General features: G+C 51.1%; 1 protein-coding gene across 2 annotated transcripts; it reads right to left on the bottom strand.

The window, feature by feature from the left end:
- Positions 1-7,163: 7,163 nt before the first annotated feature.
- LOC109757670 (dehydrodolichyl diphosphate synthase CPT3) lies at positions 7,164-12,625 on the bottom strand. 2 transcript variants are annotated; one of them, XM_020316499.4, is made up of 4 exons: positions 12,265-12,625; positions 12,028-12,093; positions 8,525-8,591; positions 7,164-8,414 (listed from the first exon to the last, which is right to left on the bottom strand). In XM_020316499.4, exons 3-4 carry the CDS (start codon positions 8,546-8,548, stop codon positions 7,530-7,532), a joined length of 909 nt encoding a protein of 302 aa, XP_020172088.3. In that variant the 5' UTR covers positions 8,549-8,591; positions 12,028-12,093; positions 12,265-12,625; the 3' UTR covers positions 7,164-7,529. The 2 variants fall into 2 exon arrangements, with proteins under 2 accessions (XP_020172088.3, XP_020172089.3); XM_020316500.4 differs by lacking the exons at positions 12,028-12,093; positions 12,265-12,625 and adding an exon at positions 10,153-10,273.
- Between the last annotated feature and the right edge of the window lie 221 nt (positions 12,626-12,846).

Below are 12,846 nucleotides of genomic sequence, written 5' to 3'. Positions count from 1 at the left end.
AGCTGACCGTTATGACAGGTGGGGCCCACACGTCGGTCCCTTCAAAAAAATAAAAATAAACAGGTCCCTATAACTTTTAAAAAAACAATCAAATCCTTGCAAGTTTTATAAAAAAGCAATCAGGTCATTTTTAGTTTTTTAGAAAAAGCAATCAGGTCCCTGCCGACGAGCTCGTCGCTGGAGCCGGCTGGCATTGGTCTGGCGAGCTCCAGGGCGTGCCAGCTCCTGTGTGCAGAGCGGCCGAGCTCCAAGTGCCGCATAGCCCCGTTCTGGAGGTGTTGCACGCGGCACGGTAGGGCTGGAGGGTTGCCGCAACCACGGCGGGCGACGCCATGCCCATCTAGCTCCTTCCCGCTACTGCTTGCCACTGCTGCTCCTTCCCGCTGCTTGCCACCGCTGATGCTGCTCTTTTCCCGATGCTGCTGCTTGCGGCTGCTGCTCTTTGCCATTGTTGCTTGCCGCTGCTCCTTGCGACGGCTGCTCTGCTCCGGCAGCCACGGTACTGAGGTCCAGGCAGCAGCAGCAGCTCGACGAAATTCTCGCCGATGTCGCCCATATTGCCGTGGTCAACCAACTGCGCATCGGAGCTAACCTGGGCGAGCGTAGGAGTTGGGGAAGGGGACGACTGAGTCTGGGCGTGGCGGTGACAGGCATGGCCGTGGTGGCTCGATGTAGGCTTGGCGGCGGCGACGCTGGTGAGAGTGGCATGGCCATGGTGGCTCGGGATAGAGAGTTCAGGGAAGAGAGATAGAGAGAGGAAGAAGAAGAATGATGTGTGGGCCCCAGCTGTCATAACGGTCAGCTCAACGATCAAAATAAACGGAATTGACTTTGCCGCCACGTCAGCCCTGACAGGTGGGTCCCGCATGTCATAAACGTGTTTAAATCGTCTAAATTGGCCATTTTTTAGAAGTGGTAGTTTTTAGTCATAAAATTAGAAAGTTTTGGTAGTTATCAGTCACTTTTTTGAATGTGGTAGTTCTGTGGGACGGCAACCCCTAATGTGATAGTTTTTGTCAAATACTCTTTTGACCTCCCATATTTTCTGCCAAACAACCACACCTCTTAAATAGTCCTCTTCACTTTAAGGCATTTTGACGAGCACTTTATGTGCAACCTCGTTAGAGCACGTAGCACCCACCGACTTGGCGGTGGCTGGACCTCCAACGCGCAACCATTTTTCTTTTTTTGTGTGTGTGGTGGTGGCGAGCTCCACAGGCACGGGCACCCCCTGCTCCTCCCGTGTGCGCTTTGGGCCGGCCCATGTGCGGGGCGGGCGCCCCTATTTTTTTCTTTCCTGTTATTATTTTTTGCTTCATTAAGAAATGTTTCGGGATTTCAAAATAAAAAAATGAATTTTAAAGGTTCTTGAATTCAAAAAATGTTCTCAAATTTAAAAAATATTTGCGATTTCAAAAAATGTTTATGAATTTGAAATACTGTTCGCGAATTTAAAAAATGTTCATGCTTTTTAAAAATGTTTAGGAATTCAAAAAATATTCACGAATTCAAAAATGTCCATGAATTTCAATATTAATCAGATGGTCGTAATATATTAGCAACATTTGGATTGCCCCCTTCCTCTTTTTATTCACTTTATTACTTATATTCTAGACTCTATCCCTATGGTTTATTCTTTATGAAATATCATATAAAATAGAAGGTATGAAATACCATATAAAATAGAATGTACAAGAAATGGATATAATGAAATTATTGATTCGATCTTACGACCTAATTTATCTGATTAATGTATCAACAACCAAACCACCCATTTTCTGAAAAAGAATGAGCATGGTCTTGTTCAAATTCAAAGGGGTCCTAATCTTCAACCCGTTATGTGCTTGAATGCAATTTCCCGGAGTAAGCACTGTGGCTTGTTTCCAATGCTCAGCAGCTCAGCACTAAACCAACTGTAAAGCAAAATAACCAATCAGACTTTAAACACCACAATATCCACTCGCCCCTTGAAATGAGATCTAGAAATCGAATGCCGCAAAACAACAGTTTACAAAAAATACCAGGTATACATAATATGGAGACCCAGAGCTTGACAGATGGTTAAGCTGACGATTGTCAGTTTTGTAAGTCCTCTTGAAAACGGTCAAGAAAATAAAATTGTAGTAGCAATTAGCATAATAATGTATTATTGTAATGAATACTTAAGCACAAGGCCAGAGCGAGGTTTGTCGCAATAGCCATATGCCGCCGCTTCACGCTTTCTAGCTGCGTCAAACTTTACTCTGTACTCATAATCCTATTTTTATTTTAGATGCAATTTAAATTAGTCTTTGGATACAAATCGCCAGAATGTATATTCTTCCTCAATATACTATTGAGAGGAAAAGGATTTAATCCTTTATAAGAACTAAAGTTTTCATTGGAATATAAAAATAAAAAATTTAAGGATGCCTTAAGTATATCATTTCAAATTCAGTTATTAATAGAACGAATCACGCTTTTACCAGAAGTCTATTACGAAGGAGGTGACACCATCTTCGTTTAGAAAAATCTGCTTCTCTTCGCACCACCCCTTCCTCCAGCTCGTCTCAGGCGAGTCGTCGCAGCATGTCAGCGAGCACAAGGCCTTGTACCTGTGCTTCCAGAGCTCGCTGTCGTGGTCGGCCACGAGGCACCTCAGCTCCGTGCAAGTGCTCGCCACCCCCAAGAGGTCCAAGACGTCGGCGAGCCTCGCCAGGACTGCCAGCGTGACGTCGCCGGGGAGCGACACGAACGCGTTCTCACGGCACAGCACCACGTCGTTCTCACGGCAAAGGTCGACGAGGGCGCCCCGGCACAGCTTCTCCGCGAGCTCCCTCCAGAGCGCGGGCAGCCCGCAGGCGCCGACGCCCGCCAGGGCGCGCGCCGTGCCGTCCAGGCCGCCGGACATTAGCGGCGCCGCGGCGAGCGCGTCCACGCACGCCCAGTGCACTCCTGGTCCTGGGTCTGGCAGTGCGAGCCTGGGCACGCACACGTAGAACACGATCCGCATCCCGTGCGTCCGCATCCTCAGCGCGACGGCGGCGTCTGGCAGGCGCGGCGCGGCGTAGACGAGAGGCAGGGTCGAGGCCGTGGCGTCCACCCACCTCGGGACCCGCCGGTGCTTCGGGACGCCGTGGGCGTGGGGCGCGAAGCCGGCGTCGAGGAAGGCGGCGTGGACGACGACTATGAGGCGGCCGAGGAGGCGCTCCGCGTCCCACCGGCGGGCGTCGATTACCCGGTGGAGGGGCGAGGTCTCCGCGATGGCCATGGCATGACCGATGATTTCTAGGAGTTGTGCGCGTGGGATCTAATACAAGTGACGGCGTGCTGGATGCATGAATGGAACTTGGAGCGGCGGGCAAAGGCAGGAATGCACGAGCAAGACGAACGCGCGGCCTGACATCTCTTGACCAGGCAAACGGAGCCCGTCCAGCCCACCTCGTCGCACGGTCGCCTCTCTTTGGTTCAGGCCTCCTTTAGAGCAACTCCAGTAGACCCCGCATCCCGCCGGCCCGTAAAACGCGTTTACAGTTCGTGCAAAACCTTTTTGCAGGCTGGCTCGGGCTGGCACAGATGCAGACCCCCAAACGGATTTGTAAAAAAGTATATTCGCGGAATATACTTTTTACGGGTCGGCTTTGCGGGGTCTGCTCTTTGTGTTGCTGCATCCCGCATATCATCAGCCCGCAAATATCAAATCCAACATAATTCAACAATCGAAAACAAACTGAATTATTCAAATCAAACATAATACAATAATCATTCGCATTACAAATAATTATTCAAATCACCGTAGCAAACTTAAATAATGCAATACAAAACTTGTCATGAATACAAATACAAATGAATACAAAAATTAGTCATTGTCCAGCCCTTTGCCAATGGTGCTCAATGAGATCTTTCTGAAGTTAAAAGTGTGTGCCTGCATTTTCAATCTCCTTGTATGTCTGAAGAAAAGGTCTAATGTGGTTTCGGTCTAGCTGGTTTGACACGGCTACCCACATTGTCGTAAAAGAATTCTAAGTTCATTCCTCTCTCATCTTCAAAAATCATATTGTGCAGAATAACACAACATGTCATGATGTTCTTCAAAGTTTTCTTATCCCAAAAACGAGCAGGACCACGGACAATGGCAAACCTAGATTGCAAAACACCGAATGCTCTTTCAATGTCTTTTCGAGCTGCCTCTTGCACCCTTGCAAATTCACATTGTTTTTTTGTTTTGGGTTCTTTGATGCTCTTGACAAATATGCACCAAGGAGGGTATATACATCTGCGAGATAGTACCCCTTTGTGTATTCATGCCCATTGATAGTGTAGTTGCAAGCAGGAGCATCACCACTAGCAAGCCTAGCAAACAAATGAGACCGTTGCAACACATTGATATCATTGAGAGTGCCCGGCATACCAAAAAAGCAATGCCAAATCCATAAATCCTCGGATGCTACGGCCTCTAGCACAATTGTTGCATCACGAGACTTGCCACAATACATTCCTTGCCAAGGCTTGGGGCAATTTTTCCAGTTCCAATGCATACATCAATGCTACCTAGCATGCCAGGCCAACCTCTCCTCTCATTAGATGCCATCAATTTCTTTGTGTCATCTTCATTGGGTGCCTGAAGATACTCAGGACCAAAGACACGGACGATCACTTTCGCAAATCTACGCACAGACTCAATTGTGCTATCTTCACCAATGCGAAGATACTCATCGGCATAGTCAGCCGGAACGCCATATGCAATCACCCGCATAGCTGCGGAGATTTTTTGATATGCACTAAATCCCTTTAAGCCCGCGACATTCCTTCTTTGAGTAAAATACTGGCAATTTGCCTCGCAAGCTTGAACAAGTTTCACAAAGAGGGATCGGCGCATTCGGTACCTTCTCCGGAAGAGGTGCGGAGGATATGTAGGATTCTCCGTGCAATAGTCTTGCATCAACATCTCGTTCCCAAGATGGCGATTCTGAGGAATGCACAGACGCCCAACAGTCGATCCTCGCCTCCTCTTCCGGTGCTCGTCTTCATGCTCCTTCACGGCAAGCGCCATGACTAATGTTTGCTGCCGAAATGTCACAAGCATGGTCTCAACATCCGAGTCGCCCGAATCGGACGAATCGGAGAGCAAGAACTTCTCGCATGGGCTCAACTCCATCTACACGCACACCGGCTCGTCAATCAACTACACAGCTCGCAAAAATCACAAAAAAGGACTAACCGATGGCAGGTGATCCCGGGCGGCGACGAGGCGGCGCGCTCGATGGTGGTCGATCCCCGGCGGCGGCGACGACGGGGGGTGGCTCTTCTCGCCGGATCCGGAGGGGCGATGCAGCGGCTCGGTGCGGGAGGGTGTGGGGCGGCCCCGCAGCGCGATTCCGCCCGCATATATGGCCGGAATCGCCGGCGGCGGGCGGAAGCAAGGGCGGGCGGCGGCGGAAGGAGGGGGAAAGAGCGCGGGGCCGAAATGTCCCTCCTGCCAACTGCTTCTCTCTGATGCAGGGCACCGCAGCCGCGAGGGGGAAACCCACGTTTTCCCGGGTTGGGGTCGGGAATTTGCCGCGCCCCTCAAATTTTTTTGCGGGCCGGAGCGGGATGCAGGGTCTGGTCGGGCAGGTTTTCCGGCCCGTATCCGCATTTTGACGATTATTTTGCGGGTCGGGGGCGGATGCGGGGTCTGCTAGAGTTGCTCTTATGTGGTGCTCAGGCCTCCCCAGCTTTCTTCTCTTTCTTCTCTTTGGTTGACGTGGCCCAAGTAAAACTAACCAACGCTTTAAAAAGATCAAGATCAATTGTGTATGGCAGCATCGTTAAGGAGATCAAATCAACTTCAGCCCAATTCATGTCTCGTACTTTCATTTTCGAGGGACCTGAGACTAATATTAAGGCACATAGCCTCGCTAAGCACGTTTTAAGACTTTTTTTAGGACGTCATTTGTGGCTCCTCGAACCTTCGGACTTTAATTGTATTCCAATGTATTTGGATTATGATAATTAAATAAAGTGTGTTTAGACTAAAAAAAAGCTAAACAAGGCTCGACCTCTAAAAAAAAGCTAAGACCATCTCCAATAGATGATGTATTTTATATTACCAAACTATTGTTGGAGTAAAATATACATTATTAAAAAATGCTTTTTTACATCACCAAAAACGTAAAAATACGTCAAGGCTCCAAAGCTGAACCTATTCTTGTCTATGAACTTAACTATCGAAACTGAATTTACTGTCGAAACGTAAAAAATTGAACAAAATTGGAGTGGCTAAACTAGATTAAAATGGAGCATCCAAAACCGAACCTAAATCGAAGCGGCTGGTACTAGTACCGAACCCAAAACTGAACGTTGCTTGTTCGTCATCCGCTCGCACGTTCGTCGTCCAGCCCGGCTTGCTTCTCGTCGTCTGCTCACACGTCCGCCGATGCTGGATCAGTGGTTTTATTCATGTTGGGGAGGAGCACTGAAGGGCAGTGGCGGAGCCAGGAAACTTGGACGAGGGGGCCAAGTGGTGTCAAAATAGCTTGGGGAGGGCCAAACAATAGGACAATAGGTTTTAAGCAGCAAATGATCACTCATTCTACATTGTTCATCAACAATTTAGCAGCAAATTTCAGATGTTAGGGGGGGGGGGGGGGAGGGGGGCAGGGCCCCTGCTGGTCCCTTGTCTCCGCCATTGCTGAAGGGTGCCGTTGGGATCAAGCACGACCGGGGCTCCGACGGCTCGAGATCGAGCACTGGCAGGACGACCAAGGCTTCAGTGGCTCAGGATCAAGCACCGGCTGGGAGACCAGGGATCGAGCGCTGGCGGGGCGGCCGAGGCTCCGGTGGCTCGGGATCGAGCACTGGCGGGGAGGTCGGGGATCCGGCATCTAGGGATCGAGCACTGGTGAGGAGGCCGGGGATCCGGCATCTAGGGATCGAGCACTGGTGGGCCGGTCATGGCTCGGGTGGCTCGGGATCGAGCATCGGCGGGGCGGCCGGGGCTCCGACGGCCATCCAGGGTTGGCAAGGTGGAGCGGCGGTGGCAGAGGAGAGGGGGGGGGGGGGGGGGGGTGGAGGAGCGGCTGCAATGGCGTTTTTACTCCGGCGCGGCGAAATGATGGCAATCGGCTCCCCCTTGCCCATTTGTGGTCATGAGAACAACCTCTTCCCCAACATCAGTGCCATTCAAACCGGAGCAACAATCATAAGCTTGGCACCATGGCGGTACCATTAAAAGCTTTACAATTTTCTCGACTTGGCTCCCGTGTTCAGCCTAGGTGGCAAGATATTGCTGACGTTTAACACAACAGCAAAAACGAAGAATTGTACTAGTACATCATAATACACATGGTTTCCATAATTACACTCTTCTCATACACGAAAAATATTAGGCCAACTTTCAACAGGTTGCTGTACTATCTTTTTCATGGCATCTGCTTATCCCCTCCCAAAGGAGATCAGATCCCTTATTCACAGACTGACGCTTCAATGCCAGGCCTGTTCTGTTATTATTGTATCTTCTTGATTAACATCTGCATATATCTCCTTCCGAAGGAGATGAGATCCCTCACTCACAGCTGCTTCTTAGCCAGATCTTTGTTCTGCTCAATGTACGGGTAGGCTCTCTGGTACTGCAGTATCGCCCAGACGAGGTGCCTCCAGGAGAACTCAGGCCAGAGGGGGTCTGGGTTCTGCAGATGGCTAAACGTCGTCTGCCACAGGAGGAAGTTGCTCAGCCGGGTCTCGCCCGAGGTCCGGATCACAATGTCCGGGTCTGGGCAGCCGGCGGTGTACATGTGGCGATCCAGGTCGGACACCGAGATATCCGAACATGCGCCGCCATTTGCAGGGCGGCCGTTGCGGCCGCTGGCCTGCTGCCCCTGCATCATATCCCTCCGTTCTTTGCAGAGCTCGGTGACGGCGTTGGCGATCTCTGAGGTTGAGTTGTACGGCATGCAGACGGAGAAGACCAGTCCTGTGTTCTCGGCGGTGCTCGCCATCAGCTTTTGGGCCGCCAGCCGCACTGGTTCAGGAAGCATGTCCAGGTTCCCCCAGAAGTTGATCTTGCAGTTAACCTTGTTGATGACGTTCTTGTTTTCCAACAGCTCGTTGATCTTTTCCTCCATTAATTCCATCAAGGTCTTGACTTCACTAGGGTCGCGTTTGAAATTGTCGATGCTGAATGCATACACCGTGATGTACTTGACACCCATCTCGTAACAGTAGATAAGACTTGCCATTAGAGCAGCGAAGCCCACGCTGTGACCGGTGCCTTGCTTGATACTTCTGGACTTGGCGTATCTGCGGTTCCCGTCCATGATAAACGCGATGTGCTTAGGCATTGGGCCATATGAGAGGACAGCTATGATGCACTTGCGCAGAAAATTCTGCAGACTTTCAACAACACCACTGGCAATTATCTCATCAGGCTTCTTCTCAGTCAACACCTTTGGGTCCTGGGCCAACAAGATAAATATGGCACATCAGTGCTTTTACTAAGTGTCAGATAAAGTGAAGATGACAGCACAGCAAAAAACGAGTCAGAGCTGTTTGAAGATCTTATTACATGGCTAATAAGTGAATCAAGCATTTCCACAAGTAGGGGTCAACCAAGCAATGCACCGATCTCAAACCTGCAAACAGGAAAAAAAACATAGGTTTCAGACTTCCTTGCATGGGAAAGGTAAACAAGTGAACGATCACCATCAGCAAATGTGTGCGAGATGTATATTATAAGTACTACGGGATTAAGTGAGATCGACACTGAGAAGAAAAGCAGATGTCAAGGCAACAGTTCATGGCTTATGCTTCCCCCAGGACTTCTCTTTATTTTGAGAAGTCACCGGGGGGCAAGACGCCCCACCTGAATATGTATTTCTCACGCAGCAAACCCAGAGTCCTGGGAGAGTACAGATAAGAGTTTTGTGGCTTTCTACCCAACAAAAGTTCAGGCAGGGAAAGAAATAAGCAGAACTACAGGGAGATCACAGGTCCAGGTTTTGGAGGAATGGGCTCCAAACTGACAGGTCTCCACGGTTTCAGGCTTCAGGCGGAAGGACCAAAGTTTGAGGTCACCGGCAGCAGCGGCGACGGCACGGCTGACAGCAGGACGTTTGCTTTGGAACACCACATCGTGCCGATGATTCCAAATTCGCTCAAGGAGAAGTCGCACAGCAGGCCAGTGCTTTTGAGGTGCAAGAGGAGGAGACGGGACCTCCCAGATATCGCCGCAGTGGAGGCCACGGTCGACGCCAAGGGCACACCAGACGTGCGCGACGCGGCAGCAGGTAAAGAGCAGATGATCTGTTGTCTTGGACTCCCTGCCACAGAGTTCCTCCAGGACTGTATGAACACGCATACAAAAGACACGTGATCCTTCTTGTACTATCAAATAGATCCTATAGAAAAAATGGAACTGGGACGGAAAGACGGACTCCAGACTTGCAGCACCAGATTTCAGCTGCCCAAAAGATCGCCTAAAGTGACACAACGATGAGGTCCCCTGGGATTGAGACTAGCAGCCAAGGTTTTCGAGTCGATGATTGACGAGTCGTTCTTGGGTAGAGACTTTTGACGAGTCGTGCCTGGCCGATGGACTAGTCGCGACTAGTCTCGACTAGTCGAGAGGTTGAGTCGACATCTGGCAGTGGGACTCTTTTTTTTTCCGAAACAGAGGCAAAAGCTTTGCCTCATATCATTAATAAAGAAGAAGAGAATTGCCCAGTTAATTCACGGAAAACCGAGCTAAAACCGTGCAGTGGGACTCATGGACTAGTTGACGACTAGTCGCGCGACTCAAAAACAGTGCTAGCAGCAACAGCTAACAGGGCACCTATCCAGACAACAACATGTAATCAACTTCCTGAACAAGCGACTTTCCTGCTGAAACTACTTAGCTTATGCACATACCACAAAGCATGTTTTTTTTTCTTTACCCACATGGTCAAATTCCTATCGGCAGAAGCTTCAAAATTGCTGCTCAGTCACAACTAATTCCGATCGGATACCCTCCAAGCAGCACCCGTAACAATCAGGATGGGATGGCCAGCAGCAGCTCAAGAAAAGCAAAAGCACACGCGTGCACCGCATACACATCAACCTCATGGCTATTCCATCGAACACATGGCGGGCACGGGCAGGCGACTCGCGGCCCGCCCATGGAGCGACCACGGAGAGAGGTCAGCTTCAGCTTACCTGCGGGATGACGGTCCGGGGGCGGAGGAGGGGCGCCGCCGGGGGGACTCTTGGATGAGAGATCTGAGCCCGAGGATGCGAGTGGCTCAGCTGTGCAAGAAGAGACAGCGGGCGAACTTGTCGGGATAGTGCAGGACAGCGAGTGGCTGGCAGTTGGGCTCGTGCGGAATCTCGCCAGGACGAGCGCGACGGCGACGGAGGGGAGCCGGACGGGAGGCGGGCGGCGCGACACGGAGCGATAGCTCGCGAAGGTTCTCTCCTTTCTGTTGCCGTGCGTGCGTTCGTGCCCCGGCAGACCCACCAACTCCTGCCCCCACCGCTCTCCCCTCACGGTTCGCCCCACCAGATCTAACCCTGTCCTCCTCCTTCGCCCTAACCCCATCCCCTAGCGCCTCCTTCCACCGCCCCTGCCCCTGCGCCGCCGGTGACCAGAAAAGCTCAAGGACCTCCGGCGGGAAGTCCTCGGCCAGCTGCCGAGCAGGGCCAGATCCACCGGAGCAGTCAAGGTTAGTTTGTGCCCAAATGTCATGGGACTTCTCTTCTTTCCCCGTGTACTGTACCCAATCACCGCTCTCTCATCTGACTCCACAAGCGGATGTACGTGCTTATTGTTTCTAGATGCGAGTGCGTACGTGCTTATTGTTTGCTAATATTTCCTCTGTCTTGTACTCGGAACGAGATTCAGGCACGAATCAGAATTTTTCTTTTTTCTTTTAAATAAGAAAAGGGGATACTTGTGGGATACGCGTATCGAAGCAGTATCGGGCGTATCGGAGTATCGGAGACGTTCTGAACGGCGATACGGCAACTTCTAAAGTATCGGTGCTTCGTAGGTGACTTCTGTAGTCAATCAAAAGCAAGATGATACTGTTCTGTCTTTTAGGCCCTCAAATCAATTAGAAGAGTATTAGGTGCCAGCCCTCCCACCATGCAGAAGCAAAGTACGAGGGGACATTTTCTACTGATATACTAGCATCAATTAGTCCAGGATCTTTAAGCAACATATTTAGCTTCAAATTTATGCAGATGTAAGGTACTTTAATAATCTGATTCGTGCCTGAATCTTGTTCCGAGTACAAGACAGAGAAAATATTAGCAAACAATAAGCACGTACGCACTCGCATCTAGAAACAATAAGCACGTACATCCGCTTGTGGAGTCAGATGAGAGAGCGGTGATTGGGTACAGTACACGGGGAAAGAAGAGAAGTCCCATGACATTTGGGCACGAACTAACCTTGACTGCTCCGGTGGATCTGGCCCTGCTCGGCAGCTGGCCGAGGACTTCCCGCCGGAGGTCCTTGAGCTTTTCTGGTCACCGGCGGCGCAGGGGCAGGGGCGGTGGAAGGAGGCGCTAGGGGATGGGGTTAGGGCGAAGGAGGAGGACAGGGTTAGATCTGGTGGGGCGAACCGTGAGGGGAGAGCGGTGGGGGCAGGAGTTGGTTCTGGAAGCGGTGCGTGAGGCCACCAATATTTGGCTAGCCCGCGTGTTGGCGCGCCCACGGTTCGAGCCGAACCAATCGCCCGTCAACTTTTGGTAAGCGCCAATAGTTGGCTTGCCAATTTTTGGCTGCAAACCAATTAGGCTCGTAGTCCCATCGACCCATCCCATAGGTCGGGCGTCAACCCCCATTTTTCTTTTTTGAACACAGCAGCAGCACACAGTGGCGGATCCAGGATTGAAGCAAGCCCCGGGCCCAAAAAAAAATTTCGGCGCGAGAGAAAAACTTAACATCCATCAAGCTAGCTATAGCTACCTCAAATATGACTCAATTGCACCAAAAATTTAGAATTTAAACTCAATGCTTAGAGAGACAACAAAATTGATAAAAAAGATGACAAAAACTACGAACAATACGTGCAGTAAAAAGAATACCAAATCAATGGCTTGCTTCATCAGTGTCTTCCATAACTTAATCAACGGTGGAAGAAGAGCCAACACCTTAGACAAATGAAAAGCCAACATCAGTGCCTTGATCAAGTGAAATTAAATGTTCGACAGCAGCAATGGACCATAAGCGGTATTGTGGTAGCAAATCCCAACATTATAGCAGTCTAGCAGATCAAAAATATTCAGAAAACAAGTTATAGCATCTGATGGTCAGCCACTTACCAATCCTGGGCAGCAGAGAGCAGGAGCTGGCAGAGCGGGCGAGGCGGCGAGCTGGGCTGCGCGTGGCGGAGAGCAGGAACCAGCAGAGCGGGCGAGGCGGTGAGCTGGGCTGCGCGAGCGGCGGAGCAGGGCAGCAGGGGAGCAGAGGACGGGCGACGGGGCGAGCAGCGGAGCAGGCCAGGCGGACGAGCGGCGGAGGTCGCACCGGCGGCCGTCACGAGCGGCGGAGGGCGCAGGGCCGCGGGCGAACGGCGGAGTCACCGGCGGCCATCACGAGCGGGGAGCGGCGGAGGGCGCAGGCGAGCAGGGGAGTCGGGGCGTGACTAGGTCTGGGCATCGGGGGCGAGCTGGGCTGCGCTGTGAAGATGGACAGCCTGGGCCCTGGTTGTGTTTTGGGCTAAGCCCCGGGCCCATTCAAAAAACATGGCTAGGTAATAACTAAAAAAAACCACGCCCCGGGCCTGGGCCCCGGGGGCCTGGGGCCCAGATCCGCCCCTGGCAGCACAGACGCAAACGCTCATACATATGCGTGTACGCTTACCCCTACGAACGCATACACGCGCACCCTATCCCTATGAGCAC

Source organism: Aegilops tauschii, chromosome 7, assembly GCF_002575655.3.
Source record: "Aegilops tauschii subsp. strangulata cultivar AL8/78 chromosome 7, Aet v6.0, whole genome shotgun sequence".
NCBI classification, from domain to species: Eukaryota; Viridiplantae; Streptophyta; class Magnoliopsida; order Poales; family Poaceae; genus Aegilops; species Aegilops tauschii.
Note: the sequence above shows the minus strand (reverse complement) of the source record. Positions and strands in the feature narration are given on the sequence as shown.

What these genes read in the sequence shown, in the direction of transcription:
- LOC109757670 (XM_020316499.4), bottom strand. Translation starts at nt 8,548, where the DNA reads ATGCTTGATTCACTTATTAGCCAT. An exon ending in TTGATTCACTTATTAGCCAT is followed by an intron (nt 8,415 to 8,524) that starts GTAATAAGATCT and finishes TTGTTGGCCCAG; the next exon opens with GACCCAAAGGTGTTGACTGA.